At 43.2% G+C, this 15,846-nt stretch overlaps 1 protein-coding gene across 2 annotated transcripts in view; it reads right to left on the minus strand.

Annotated features, from left to right (window-relative positions):
• Positions 1 to 176: 176 nt before the first annotated feature.
• Positions 177 to 15,846, minus strand: part of SMYD4 (SET and MYND domain containing 4) — a 38,896-nt gene continuing 23,226 nt past the window's right edge. The window contains exons 6-12 of one of the 2 annotated variants that reach the window (XM_059996402.1): positions 13,858 to 15,022; positions 6,855 to 7,037; positions 6,257 to 6,420; positions 4,948 to 5,080; positions 3,627 to 3,743; positions 3,299 to 3,422; positions 177 to 2,126 (exon numbers count right to left, since the gene is read on the minus strand). In XM_059996402.1, coding sequence (XP_059852385.1) covers positions 1,973 to 2,126; positions 3,299 to 3,422; positions 3,627 to 3,743; positions 4,948 to 5,080; positions 6,257 to 6,420; positions 6,855 to 7,037; positions 13,858 to 15,022 — 2,040 coding nt within the window. In that variant the 3' untranslated portion in view covers positions 177 to 1,972. The remainder of the gene's footprint in view (positions 2,127 to 3,298; positions 3,423 to 3,626; positions 3,744 to 4,947; positions 5,081 to 6,256; positions 6,421 to 6,854; positions 7,038 to 13,857; positions 15,023 to 15,846) is intronic. The other variant, XM_059996403.1, reaches the window with a different exon arrangement.

Raw genomic sequence — 15,846 nt, forward strand, 5'->3', positions numbered from 1 at the left:
AAACTCTGCAGAGAAAGTCACCAGGTGAGACAACAACTGTAGTTGTTTGCATTGTATGATGTCGGGATGGATTCTCTGCCCTGTGGGGTTTACACTCTAGGTCACTAATCCCCCGGGAAGGAATTTCCTGTCTCCACAATCGGTGGACCATGCTCTTAAATACACCGGACTTTAGGTTTTAATGCAAGCACGGATATCCCCCCCGTCAAGCTAATGTCACCTGACAACACAGGATAACATGCAGACAGATAAGGGAGGAAGTCTGTAACTTCAGGAAAGAATTCTTTATTTCATAGAGCATTTAAGGAAAGCTCTCAGGTTCCCATAAGATGAGGTCTGCTATGTAAAATTCTACACAAATTCTTTTTAAGGAAGGGGGCCTATTTTACAAAGTACAACAGAACCTCCTTTTTCAGGAACATGAAACATGCCAAGTGTTTGGAAAAGAACTACAGAATTGGTCAAGACTAAATTTTTCTTCTTGAGTTAGCTCTACCAAAACATCTCATTGGCCACAGCCCTTGCCGAAGTGAGTTAGTAGAAAGGAAGATAAATGCGATTCTGCCTGCCCTTCATTCAAATATTTGAGTGTGAACCATGTTCTGAACACTCAGCTTCCTGAAAAGCTACTCCCAGGCAGCTTCGGGGCTATTCAGTTCCTGATTATAATGCCGGGGCAACCACTGGGCACTTCTTGGGCATGGCTGGGGGGGGCAAACTCTCAAAGCAGTGTGTATTCTTTTCCACCAACTCATCTGAACCACATGGTCCCCAGTGGTGACAGAGCACCCAGGGTTCAGACCCAGAGTCTCCCGGCCTTCTGACTGGGATGGGGTTTAGACTATTGCTATACATCCAGGTAGACAACAGCTATCATTCCTACTTTTTGTCTCTTAAGTGTGAAACCGCTAGCGGCAATGCCCACACCCTCAGCATCTTCTGAAGTTGTTTTTTTTTTCCCCTTCTCAGTAATTATGCAGTCTGTATTTCATTTGCCTGCTTGGGGAGGTAGAAAAAAGCGGTCTCTTTTCAGGCTTGCTAATAAACAGAACTCAGAAACGATGTGTTGTAAAGTCATTGCTACAAGCTTGATTTTATTACTGTTTGGTCAGTGAGTCTGCCCAGAGTACAGAATGAAAACCAGAGAATAAGGACTCGAAAACTGGTAGAAAACAAATTTAGAGTTGCCATCCTAGGAAGAAATTCCCCAACAATAAAATGGCCCCATATTTATTTCTCTATTCACAATTTATACTCCACTGGTTTTAACAAAGGATTCAAGGAAGCTAGGTACCATAAATGAAACTATACCTCCAGAGGTAAGGAGCCTCACTAATTTCTTGCTTATAATTATTTTTCAATTACAATACGACTATTAAGAGTTTAAGTTCCCACTGGAGTGGTACACAACGTTTCATTACTACTAGAACCAAAGGAATGTTCCAGGGAAACAGACTATCATCATTTAGTGAGGAGGCGTCTAGCCAAAACCCCAGGCTAACATCCAGATGCCTGCAGATCAGCTAAAATCCTTTTAAAGGGCTTAGGTTCTCCAGATACCAGTTTTAAGTTTTTTTCTGGGAACCAGGAGTTTTTGTTGCAGAGCAGTTAACTACTTCAAGAAACATTCATCAAAATAGGTGAGCAATAGGGAGGGTGGGAGGGAGGGAGACGCAAGAGGGAAGAGATATGGGAACATATGTATACGTACAACTGATTCACTTTGTTATAAAGCAGAAACTAACACACCATTGTAAAGCAATTATACTCCAATAAAGATGTAAAAAAAAAAAAACATAGGTGAGCACGTCTCTAACTGCAAAGCTTTCTGAGCCCTCCCCTCCCCTCATACACTAGGCTTGTGACTGTCGGGCAAGTCCTGTATTGTTTGGCGACAGCTCAGCAGCAACAGACCCTCTTTAACTCCTCCCACACGGGCTCCTTTCCTGTTGGTCAACGTCCCCTTGGGACCCTATTGGTTGGGTCCCACAAGGATGGGCGGCAAGTCCAACAAACAGGATTTCATCTTTTGTAGCTCCTGGATCTCGTCATTCCAAGGGCCATAGTGTACCAGCAGAACCTTTTCTGCCTGTTGTATTGTGTTCAGAGCTTCGGGTATTGCAAACCTGAACCAAAGGAGGTAAGAGGAGTGAATCCATCCATTCAACCAGGCAAACATTAACTGAGGGCCTACTCATACCCTGTGGAGAATGTAAAGCAGATCATTTTTGTCTTCAAGGATCTTACAATCTAGAAGGGCAGATAAGACTCTCAGAAATACACTGAAAGGCAGAGTTTGAGACGAGAGTTATGAAAAAAAGGTATAAAGATTCCAGGATTCTGAGAAACAGGCAGATCTCAAAGCACTAATCTGATATTTACCCCAAGGTTTACTCAGCAGTCTCTGCCTTAGAGTCACGGAGTCCGCCTGTGGCCTGACTCTGCAGCCCTTTCCCTCTCTCTGACGGGGTGGACTGCCTCTATATCTTGGGTATCAGGTCCACCCACCTCATAATCCTGGGACCGAGCTTCAAACACTCTCCCACACAGCAGCTTTACCAAGCTTGGACATATTCCGTCTAGAAATACTGACATCAGGGTCTCCTAGTGATCCCAGTTACAAAAGTGGATGAGGCGTCAACTCATCAACCCTACTCTTCTTTCCTTTTAACCTTTAAAGCTGGGTTTCTCAACCTTGACACTGTTGACATTTGGGGCCGGATAATTCTTAGCTGTGTGTGTGCGGGGGCTATCTTGTGCACTGTCAGATGTTTAACAGCATCTCTGGCCTCCACCCTGGGTCATGACAATCAAAAAATGTCTCCAGACATTGCTAGATGTCCCCTGGGGAGCCAGATGACTCGTGCTTGATTACAGCTGCTTTCAAAGGAATAGGACCAGGGGGAAGAAGAGGCCCTGGAGCTGAGTGTGCTGAGAATGAGTGCTGAGGGGGGGAGGTGTGAATAACTGTGTGGGGGGGGTGGTGGGGCGGGGTGGGGGAGGGGACTGAGAAGAACCTCTATGAGGTGGCGGTGGCAGGTTGGGGGGCGGGGGCCTGGGCAAGTTCTTCCTGGGAAACTCCCTTCAGAGCTAAGAGCTTCCCCGTATCTCCCAGGAGGAAATTCTAAAGTTTCAAGTTTGTTAGCAGAACAGAAAGAAGAATCTCTCCTAAACGGGAAATAAAGACGTGTCAACATGCTTAAAAGCACTGTAGAAAATAAAAGGGATACACAGAAGAGCCTAATAAAAGAACGGTATGTGGCCTGGTGAAGTGCTAGGAAACAAGAGAAAGACTTACCCATTGAAGAAGATTTGGGCCAGTTTGAAGAGTTCATGGCCCATCTCAACACTGGTTGGCCCGTGGCGAACCTCAACCACTCGGAGACTCTTCTGTAGATGGGCGGCTGACTTCTCCCAGTCCCCTGTAAAGAAAGGAAAATCTGGTTCCAGAAAAGAACCACAGTCAACTGTGGATGAACATTTTCAAGGTAAGGAAAGCTAAATGGAAGTGAGAGCAGCCTCAGTTGAAAGACTAAGAGAGAACCAACCAGACGAGGCTAAGATCATGACCAAACGCACAAGGCAGGGTCATTCCTTGGAGCGGAAGGTGAAGACACACATCTTACCTGAGGCAGCATAGGCCTGGGCCAGGTCATCCTCGATTCCTCCCACCACGCTGTGTTCCGCCAACAGGAAGCTCTCAGCAGCATGCCGGCATCCCAACAACAGCTGAATGGCTCGCTCTATCAATTCAAAGGAAAGTGGGCTCATTACAGACACAAACGCCCCCGTCTTAGAAATGAAAACCCAGCCCTTAAATTCTCTATGGGCTGGGCTGAATGTGGAAACCTCACTTTGTCTCCTTGGGTTGTGATCAACCCACAATTTTTGTTCCAATAAAGCTGTTCTCTTATGTTTTCTCTTTCAATAGCAAAAGGTGCTGGGTGAGGCCTCCCCACATTTACTGTGGGTTTCCAACTTCAGTTTGAAGTGGAATGACTACATTCCATTTAAGATCATTATTTCTCTTGACTCAAAAATCTAAGCTAAAGGTCAACTCTCATAAAAATAGGGTAAATAAATTCCCACGATGTCAAACTCTAAGGCAGAGTTTTCCAAGGTAATGAGGGGTTCCATCACTCCCTTTCTGGAAAAAGCAGGATACTTACACCCATTGGGCACATGCCCCAATGCCCTTTATTTTTCTTATTTTTATTTTTTAAAACATTTATTTATTTATTTTATTTTTGGCTTCGTCAGGGCTTAGTTGCCACACATGGGATCTTTTGTTGTGGTGCGTGGGCTCCAGAGCATGGGCTCGGTAGTTGTGGCGCTCGGGCTCTCTAGTTGTGGTGCACGGGCTCCAGAGTGCTTGGGCTCTGTAGCTGTGGCACGTGGGCTCTCTAGTTGTGGTGCGTGGGCTCAGTAGTTGTGGTGCACAGGCTTAGTTGCCCCACGGCATGTGGGATCCTAGTTCCCTGACCAGGGATCAAACCGGCCTCCCCTGTGTTGGAAGGCGGATTCTTAACCACTGGACCACCAGGGAAGTCCCCCCACTGCTCTTTAGAAGAGAGATGATGCTCTGATGAGGGCAGAGCAATTTCTCTAGGAAATTAGGTCATGAGGCCCTCGAATTAAAATAAATGACACTGAACTTCTGGATATGCACAAAGATCACGGATGTCAGAGACAACCCGTTAGTCTTTAACTAACTCTCTGATGCCTAAGAGAACAACAGCTTAAATCAGTTGGCCCTTTTTCAAGGACGCCAGGCAAACTGAGCTGGTAAGGGTTTGGTCTCATTGGCCTACAAAGCCATCTTGTGGCTGGCATGGGGATAATTAAATTCAATGCTTCAGTCTTCACCGAGTATCCCTGAATTCAAGGTGATCTCAAAATGAAGAAAAGGGAAGGGGCTGGAGGACCAAAGCAGGGAGCCAGTCTCACCTAGTTCGCCATTTCTGAGAAGCTTCCGGGCCATCCCCACCTGCTGCTGAAGGTCCTGTAGCTGAGAGACTAGGTGATCTCTGCTGACTGATTCCGTACAAGATGCGCTGCCACAGCTCAGAACATCATATCCCTGTGGAAGTCAGTTTTGTCTTTATTCCTGTACCAGAGTCCGCTAGCGACACTGCATGCGCTTACGTTACAGGATTGCTCCAGAGCTTCTGACCCTATGGGGGAAAGACGCCTGCAGCAACACACCATGGCCAAGGGCAGACTGGATCTGGTTTGATGGCGGCAACTGCAATGAGAGCAGGAGCCGATCCCTGCTTGAGATTTACTTTTTGCAACCAAATTAAACTGGTACAGACCACAATGTCTTTCCATCTTGAGAGCCCCTCTCTTTTTTCTCTTTGGGGCTGGGACTTTGGATGACAGACACATTTCTAGTGGTTATGAAAGAGCCATAAGGAAACCAACAGAAAAAAGGTGCTGGGTGAGGCCTCCCCACATTCGTCCTCGGGCTTGTGACTGCAGCTTTCCAACACAACCAGCTCCACGTTCTACTTACAGCTCTAAGACATTTGCTGTCTTTCAGACGCCAGAATCTGTGGCCCCATTTGGCTGTAGCAACCTGACTTCTCCGGAGGATCCTTTCCCACCCTCCTGAAGTCAGGGCCTGGGGGCTGAGTGGGGAGCACGTGGCTCCGATCTGGCCCAAATGGCTGGGGGGAAACTGTGACTCTGCTTTTCCTCCAGATGCAGGTATCAGGTTGATAAAACACAGTACGATTTTTGCCCAGATCTCTGTTAGAGTACATATGTTTTTATCCTTCTGGACCGGGGGAATCTGACGCTGGAGCTGCTAGCAGCCATCTGGTCACCACAGGAGGGAAGTCTGTCTGAGGTTGGGCTGAATAATACAGAAAATGGAGCTGAGGGAGGTGGAAAGAAAAAGTAGGTCTTGGTGACATTATCTGAGCCCCTGGATCACGTTGTATTTGAAGTACCCCTACTCTGGGACTTCTGAGTGATTTACTTGAGCAAATAAATTCCCGGTCTCCCTGAACCCCAAATCAGTTTAGGTGGGATTTTCTGTTCTTTGCAAGAAAGAGATCACTAAATCCAAGCTTTGCCTGTGGCTCCTGCAGGGGGTAATCTATGTGCGGGGAAGGTGGGCAAAAGGGAAGAGAGAGAACTGCTATCAGCACCTCTAAGTCCCAATGGCTTCCTCCTAAAGATTTAAAGCCTTTAGGCTGGATAACTGACCGCCAGGAAAAGCAAAGAGAAGGGAGGGGAGAAAGAGATTCACCTGCAGGAGTGCTCTGCAACGGTGACAACAGAAGGCTTCCCGCCCGGGCCCCTGCGAGGGTCTCTGCTTCTCACGTTCACAAGGGGGACAGTTGCAGTCAAAGAAATACTGAGACCTCAGCTTCTGGCGCCTCTCGGCAACACCCATCCTGCTCTCGTGGGGCCCTGCAGAGACACCACGCTTGGCCAACATTTAAAGCAAGAGAGCATCAAGCACTACCTAAAAAACTTCAGCTTAGCGGAGGGTCTGGTCAATCACTCATCATGCGACAGGGACCTTTCAGTCAAACATTTGTGGAACTAGATATAGAAACAGGCTTCCAAGTTGCGGGGACAGGATGAAAAAGAAACCAAGAAGTTGTTCCTGGCCTATTTTCAGAATAGGACATTTACAGGGATCAAGCAGGGAGTGTCTACCCGATAGCACAGATACAACAGGGCCTAGCGAGGAGGCTTTTCTTCCCCATAAGTATGCACTGCCTCTGCCAGGATGCAGACTCTGCACAGGTGAGGCACCTGCCCTGTGGCTTGCTCAGGCGAATTCACCCTGTCCTTTTCTGCTGGAGAAAGGTGGACAGGAGGGAGGATGGATGGCTCACCATAGCAGTGGAGAATCTCTTGTCCTTTTTTAATCTGCTGAGATGCCCGAACGGTGGCGACGGTGCTAATGAAGGACACGCTGGTATTGGGGCTGCAGGAATGGTTCAGGAGGCTGACGACGGGGAACAGCCCCGTGGCAAGGCGCACCTGCCTGCTGTTCGTAATGAGGTTCTTTTCAGATCCTGAGAGTGCAAGAGGAAAAAGGGAAAAATGTGTCAGGACGCTCATCCTGGCCTCACCCTCCATTCCTCAGAAGACGAGCTGGGCAATCGGGCCTGAAGCGCGGCTGAGTCAGAGCTCCACAAGCTGGATCCGAGATAAATCAGACAGAGCATGACTCAGAGCAAACTCTGGTTCCCGGGAAGCAAAGCGAATGAGCACGTGAAACGTCCACCAGAATCTTGGAACCTAACTACTGTGTCTCAATACCACAAAAAATCCAAAGATTAGAATTTATAGAGAGTAATAAAAAAAGAATTATCAGTAGGGAGCCTTCCAGATAGACAGTTTCATAATGTTCATGCCAACACGGAAACCAGAGTACCAGATGAGGTTATTTCCTAAAGACTTTTTTATAGTCCAAGTGCTTTTGTTTAACTGGTCTTTGGTTGGTTAATAGAACAAGTAACCTAATTACTATCCTAAACTAAATAGGCCTGTCATACATTTAAAAAAATCAATATTTCTTATGCTCACCTCTTCATTCTGCCCTTTGTCCCAACTTGATGGGAAATCAGTCAAGCAGTAGTTCTCACTGAAAAAACTCTTTGGACCACTTCTATTCCGGACAGTCTCACGTCCCTAACCATCTCTTCTTTGAAGCACAATTAAACCAGCAATTTAACCACGTGACTGAAAATCAGGAAGGAAGGAAGAAAAAAGCCTCTAAGCAGTGAGGCTACTTCTGCACCAAGGCTCATGCACTTACATTCATGTGTGAATTCTCTGTATTCTGCTGCAGGCCCACTTCCTCTTATTTTAGCCACAGTTCGAACTGGCGTGGTTATTCAGTTTCTCAGCCCACCACAGTCCAGAAACAGAGAACTACTAAGAGGCAGGTTTTCTGCCAATGGCAAAGGAGACGGGGACAGACTGGAGGAGGAGGCAGAAAACTTATACAAGAGTAACAGCCTCAGGCAAACAAAAACACTAGCACCACTCGGAGCTTAACCAGAGGTTCTCAGACTGACCCCATACTTGCACGGGTTTCTGTCATAGCTATCTATGTCTCGGGAGGATGCATGTACAGATAACCTTGGGCATACAGAAAGGCTTAACTTGTGTTCAGCAGCCTTGGTGTAAGCATGAGGAGATAGTGTTTCCGACAAGGCTGGTTGAAATATGAAAGATACTGGTACTTAGAGAGGAACTTTCAGTTTTCTGGAAAACTGATAAGCCATCAGATAATTGTGGTATCACCGTATATGCCAGGAATCTCAATGCACCAATCACCAAATGATGCGGTCTAGGTACATATGAAATGAATGAAGAAAATACAAACCATCATGTGAAAATGTTCTAGAAAGGAAAACATTAACTATAAGGAATAATATCGTCTCTCTGCAGACGATTCTATTACCTGCTGCTGTGGAAGACAAGAATTAGAACAAGTAAATAAAATTCGCAGGGAACCTGAATGACTCAATTTTAGTCGACAATTCTACAAAGTGTATTGAAATCTTTCATTAGAGCTTCTCCTAAAAGCTTAACTGATTTTAGTGTCCCCTCCCCCTCCCCCTTGTCCAATGCCTACCTTCTGGTACATGTACCAATGAGCAGCAGAAATGCTAAAAGGTAAGGAGGCAGCAGGAAGGAGCAGTGCAGGGCACAAACAGTCTGTCGTCTGAATAATCAGCCTCTGCATAATTAGAAGTCGACTTGCATTCCCAACTACTGATACCTGGCAATCTATATTAGAAGAGCTGCTAAAATTTTCCCAGAGAAGATTATCACAATACACATGAGTAATGTCAGCTTCGTGAATTATTTATGGGTTACCCTCTAACAGAAGTAGGCCCAAGAACAGAGTGGGGTGAGTATTTATGTCAGAGTTGAATTTCTCTCTAATTATCTCTACAAAATTAAGTACTGATTTTAAAAATTATTCAATATTTTGCATTAGTCATCTGTTAGCAGAGATCGTAGAAAGTGAGAATGTGTATGTACCTTTACCAAATTTAATATGTGACATTTTGTGCACAAAACAAACAAAAAACAAAAAAAGAGGGCCTGAATATTTTACGAAAAGTGTACCTTGCTAATATTCTTAGTACATTTAGTAAAGAAAAAACGGTTCATTCACAATACTTTCAGAATATACCTATTCTGGTAGATACTTTACAAAACAAGAAATTTTTGTGTAAAAAAAGTAATCAAGGACCCACAGTGAAGGTGGATTCCTTGGTTGCTGAAGAGTGAAAGCAAACGGCAGTGAACTGATCTGAACTTCCATAGAACCTCATTAAGCCTCGTGAATCTAGATACATCACGAATACGCCATTCCCACCTAGAGAGATACACACACACCAAGGTCTGGAATGCCATCAGTGGCCAGTTCTATCCCTTAAAATAAGTACCAAAGAGAGATTTCTGAGGAACTTTGATTAAATAGGATTTATACAAAGATAATAACATACATTTTTATAGGTTTTTGTCAAAGTCTATCCAAGTTAACACTTTAATCCTTCTTCTGTGCTACTAATGAAACAGCTGCTAATGAAATTCAATGAGAACACTAAACTAGGAGGTGTTGGAACCCCAAAGAAATAATAAAAAGGGATGAAACAAGATTAGAAATATTAGCAGATTGAGACAAAATTAGACTGAATTAAAAAATGAAAGCGAACATTGCTGGTGGGTGTGTAACTGGTACAACTTTCCTGGAGGGCAATTTTGCAATATGTATCAAGTGCCTTAAAAATGTTCATGTAAAAAAATGCTCTTATCATTTGAACTATTTTGTTTAAAGGAACTAATTAAATTAAAAAAGAAATACATGGCAGTGGGAAAAAAATTAAAAAACTGAAAATTATAGAGAAAATAACAGTCATTTATAATCCTCTCAGTCACCTATAAGACTTTGGTGCATTTTCTTACAGTCTTCTTTCTAGCCTTATATATGGACTTTTAACATAATTGGCAACATGGTGCACATGGTGATTTGTAAGTTATTTCTTTTCTTTTTTTTTTTTTTTGCGGTACGTGGGCCTCTCACTGTTGTGGCCTCTCCCGTTGCGGAGGCTCAGCGGCCACGGCTCACGGGCCTAGCCACTCTGCGGCATGTGGGATCTTCTCGGACTGGGGCACGAACCCGTGTGCCCTGCATCGGCAGGCGGACTCTCAACCACTGCGCCACCAGGGAAGCCCCTGACTTGTTTTTATGGAATTATTTTGATAACTTTTTCAATTTCTTCTACAATTACTAGATTTTTAAAGTATTTTCCTCCCTCTGGAAAAGTTTAGGCAATTTATATTTTTCCACAAAGTTGTTTATTTACTATTTTCAAATTCAATAATCTAAAATTGTATTAAATATTTGCTATAAATTTTAGAATAAATTTATATTACTGGCTATATCCTCTTCATCGTTTCTAATTTTGTGGCGTTTTCCCCTAGATTTCTTAATTAGATTTGCCAAATCTTTGTCTCTATCAGGAGTCTGTAACCTGTAGCCTTGTGCCAAATCCTGCCTGGTGCCTCTTTTTGTATATATGTGGTCTAAGAATGGTTTTGACTTTTTTTTTTTGGCCACACCATGAGGCTTGTGGAATCTTAGTTCCCCGGTCAGGGACTGAACCTGGGCCCTCGGCAGTGAGAGCGTGGAGTCCTAACCACTGGACAACCAGGGAATTCCTGCTTTTATGTGTTTTAAGTGGTTGACAAAAGGTGAAAGGAATAATTCTCGTGACATGAAAAATTTTAGGAAATTCAACTTTCAGTGTCAATAATAAACTTTTATTGGAGTCTAGCCAGGCGCATTCATCTGTATACTTTCTACAGTTGCTTTCATGCTACAAGGGCAGTTGAGTAGTTGCAAAAGAGACCATACGGCCTGCAAAGCCCCAAATATTTACTATGTGGCGCTTTACAGAAAAAGTTGGCCAAACCCTGGTCTATAGGACACAAGCTTTGGTGGATATATCTCTGAACCCCCTATTTTATTATGTTATCTTGGTTTCCAGATCCTTATTGTTAATATATTTGATCAAAGTCAGAGTGGTATATTAAAGTTTCTTATAACTATGGAGTTTTTGCCAGGTTCTCCTTGTATACTCAGTCATTTTTGTTTTATAGACACAATCTCTATGTTCCCGAGAGCTAAGGTTGATGATACATTGCAGAAGAGTCTCCTTTACAAAAATAAAATGCCTTCTTTGTTTTACTATATATCGCACCTTGAGCCCTACTGTTTCATATTAATATTAATACCCTGATTTACTTGTGATTCCTGACATGTCTTGCCCACTTTGTGTTAAGTGTCACTTTTGTAAACAGAATATACTCGGATTTTAATCTTTTTGACCCATTCTGAAAGATTAATTTAAGAGTTTAGTCCATTTTTATTTACTATTATACACTCATTTTTATCATCTCCCTATCTTTTGCTCTGTGAACTATTTTTTTTAATGTTTTTTGTTTTTTCCCTAGAATGAAGGGAAAGGTTTACAACCAATTTAAAATTTACTAGAATAAAGTTACCACCATGTGAATAACTGTTTTTAATTTTAAAAATATAGAACAGTTCAAAGAAAAATGTAGCAATCACCCATATTTCCACTATCAGAATTCATCACTGTTAAATAAGATTTTGGTATTTTTACTTCTAGTGTTATTTTTTTCTATGTGTATATATATATATATATATATATATATATATATATATATATATATATTTAAAACATCATATAAATAAGAATAAATCATGCATAAAATATTAGAACCTCATAGATGAAGACAGAGTCTCCAATCCTCTTTCCGTCACTCCAGGTCTCCAGTATTATGCTACATATCTATTTTTCTAGTCCTTTTTAGCCACAGAAAGTACACGTATTTCTGGCTATACACAGTTTTCCTACCAAACTTCACTCTTAACAACTTGTGAAAAATTTTACTCAACACCTGCTAGGCAAATAAAAAATGGACTGTAATGAAATCTCATGCACGGGGAGCAACAAATTTTAGGCTAAGATTCTCTGACTGTAAGAGGGAGGCCAATGAAGGAAGGTGGATGGAAAACACTTTCGTTTGTCCCTATCGCTCTGCCATCCTGCCTCAGGGATTCAGCCTGAGTGAGTGGCCACTGCTACTGTTCACCCAGAAAATAGTTTCCATAGTTTTTAGAGCTACTGACATTTACATCTTTTTTGTATGTTCTACTAAGTATTTTAGAGGCAAGACACAACAGAATCGAGAGTTGGCAGCTTCCTGCCGTATTATCTGGAAGCTCCATATACTATCTTTTATATGCAGAGAAACAAAAAATGAAAACAGTAGTTTTTAAAATGCCAGTGAATGTACCCTAGGGGAAACGTAATTCTGGAAAAACACTCAACGGATACATATTTTAGAAGGTAGCAATGGCTCAAAGCAGCAAAAGCAGAGAAGGAAACGGAGACTAGCTTGCAGTGTGATTCTGTTGTATCACGGGATGAGGCCAGTGCTATCTCTGGATGTTCCACGCACTTCAGGATGCGGAATTGAGTCCTGCCCCAGAATACCTCTAGTGAAATACTATACACTATATAACTTGGCAGCTGAATTAAAATTAAAGATAAAAATATATAACCAAAAGGTTGACAGAATTCTAGATTACCTAATATGACACGATCAGAAGAGTTAAGCATGTATATAGTTCAGTGAAGCCACATTTAATATTAATCTGCCTATAAATCCTAGGTGTAGATATGACCTAATTCCTCCCCTCCACAGGGTTAATTAGGAAATTGAGAAAAGTATAATGAGCTGATTGAATCGAAACACATTATCTGCTAAAATGGAGATCACACAATAGAAATACTGGAAACACCATTTCTTTTCTAATAATAGTACCCATTGTCAGTACAGTCGTATTAGAGATGGCACTCATGATGCTGGGCACGTGCAACCTCCCCATCTACCTTAACAGCCTCTACTATAGGGTCTGGTTCAGGAAAGCAGGGCTAGGCTGGTCTGTGTCTAGAGGTGGCCCCCAGATTTTTGGCCCCCTGACCAGAAGCCAGCCCAAACACAGGCTGGCCAACAGCTTACGGCAGCATTGTATGAAAAGCTGTGATGGGCCAGATTCCTCTCTCGGAAATTTAAAACAGAAGAATGGGAGAAAACCTGGCAATTGAAAACAGAAGAGAGTAGCTGAGTCAAAGGAGTGAGTTAAGATTCTGATACCTTAACTACAGACCCTGCTCCTTCTGCAGTCTTGTTTATCCGTTGTTTCAGCTTTCCTCCACAATCAGAAATTAATAGTGTACTAGGTTTCTTTTTTAAACAGTGTAGTTTTTTTTTTAAGATTTTTTTTTTGATGTGGACCATTTTTTTTTTAAGTCTTTATTGAATTTGTTACAATATTGCTTCTGTTTTATGTTTTGGTTCCTTGGTCATGAAGCCCGTGGGGTCTTAGCTCCCCGACCAGGGATTGAACTTGCACCCCCTGCATTGGAAGGCGAAGTCTCAACCGCTGGACTGCCAGGGAAGTCCCCTCCCCCACCTTTTTTTTTTTGGTAATAGGGTTTTAAAGTATTTTTACAAACAAACACATCAGCTTCACAACTCTGTAAAGTTAGGTGCGATTAAACCATCCGTTTTACAAGTGAGAAAGCTGAGGCAGAGTAGGGTCAAAATAATTTGAGGTCACATAGCTTCGCAATGGCATAATCGTAAGACAGTTGTTTTTTCCCTTAGGCCACTGATTTGTTTGAATGCTACTGTTCTCTTTACAGTCCTTTCTCCGCAAACATTAGCTACATCAAGAAGAATATTGTAAGGCAGAAAAAAGAGTTTCCCTCTTACCTGTTTGCTGTATGGTTGTTATTGCCTGAGCATTACACTGTAGCTGTAACATGTGTCTCAGCATGGCCACTCCCCAAATATTCAACTCTGGATACAACACAGGAGCCGCTGCTGCTTTCAGCTTAGATGATCTCAGGCCTGTTGTGAAGGCCTGCAGACTGGCTGCTTCGAGCTGCCTGCACAGTGCAGAAACACTCAGAGCACAGAGGAATTTGTGTACAGGGCTATGGTTTCCGGTATGGGGTAAAAGGCTGAAGACAGCATTATAATTATTTTCATACTTCCCGTTAATATCACACCCAGGAATCGGGGTCTCAACTGTTTTGCCCTTGTTTTTACTCTCCCCTCCCAGGTCATAGCTGAGTATTTGCGCCAGATTCTTGCTTTCAGGTAAACAGGTATCCCTGTTGGTAATCTCACCACAAAGCTTATTTATGACTTTGCCAGCTTCCTCAAATCTAGCTAAAAGAGTCGACCTCAGGGCAATGTGGCAAAAAACACCCAGTGTGAGAAGCAGCCCCCCTAGAGAACACTCTATACTATGGTAGAGATCCCAGGCCTGCTGCAAACACTCTTGGCTGCAATACTTGGCATAGCTGCACCCATCACAGGGAACTGGGGCCAAAGTGTGCTTCAAACATCGGTGACAGTAGAGGTCCCCATTGGTAGCTCTGGTATCCCACTTGCTCTCGAGGCCACGATGCCATGGTGGCACTTCTCCTGGGTTAAGGACACTCACAAAAGCATCCTCTTTCACCAGAAGCTCTCCTGGGAGAATATCTTTTGTGGCAACCAGACAGCGGCCTTTTAAAGGGTCTGTACATAAGCTGACAGATGATGATGTGCTGGAAATCTGTTCATTCTCTTCCCTTAGGTCCATATCCTCCAAGGCTTTGGTTAGAGCTGCTGGGGAGGTTTCTGTGAGATTCTCCTTTTCCTGTACCTTTACCTTCAGACGACAGAGGGTTCTCTGCAGAACCTGAAATTGGGAAGCTGCTAGGGTTGGTTTGGCAGCAAAGTTACTTTCAAGATCACTGATGGTCTGGCTTGCCTCGTGTGGTCTCCCCAGGGTCACCAGACACTCCGCCTTACGCAACAGCAACTTGGGTTGCAATCTTTCTGGATATCCATGCGTCTGTGCTCTGACGATGTCTTTAAGGCATGTCTGCAAACAGAAAGAAAATCCCAAAATGACCCTTGGTCCCTACTCTTAAATGTCCACTTGAAAGTCTTAACAAAAATCTACAAGTTAAGGATTATTAAAAATGGAACAACTACAATCATGTGCTTATTTCTTTAAATCATATTCTACTGTGATCTTTTTTTTGTGGTACGCGGGCCTCTCACTGTTGTGGCCTCTCCCGTTGCGGAGCACAGCCTCCGGACATGCAGGCCCAGCGGCCATGGCTCACGGGCCCAGCCGCTCCGCAGCATGTGGGATCTTCCCGGACCGGGGCACGAACCCATATCCCCTGCATCGGCAGGCGGACTCTCAACCACTGCGCCACCAGGGAAGCCCTACTGTGATCTTTTAATTGAATGATTAGAAACAGATGCTGAAGATATTATGTTTAACTGTCATTAAATATTTCTGATTCTAAGGAAAAAAGTCTTACAGATAGAAGAAGCATAGTATGATGATTAAGAGGGCATCCCAGTACAGACTCTGCCTCTTGCTAGCTGTATGACCTTGTGCAAATGAATTAATTTCTCAGTGTCTTAGTTTTCTCATCTGAAAAACAGGGATAATAATACCTCACAGGATAGAAATAAAAATGAAAATAAGGTAATATATCTAAAGTGTTAAAAAGATGCCTGGAACACAGTATGTGCTCAATACATGGGAATCATTATTGTAAGAAGTAACAATATAGGGAAGTTATAAAGGGCTAAATGTTTCACAAGGTCTTCCCACTGCTGTCTATAGTAGCCCAGGCCTTTCTTGCTTAGGGCCTGGACTTAGATTCTTGCTCTTCTCTCTTAGTCCAA

This window comes from Delphinus delphis, chromosome 19, assembly GCF_949987515.2.
Source record: "Delphinus delphis chromosome 19, mDelDel1.2, whole genome shotgun sequence".
NCBI lineage: Eukaryota > Metazoa > Chordata > Mammalia > Artiodactyla > Delphinidae > Delphinus > Delphinus delphis.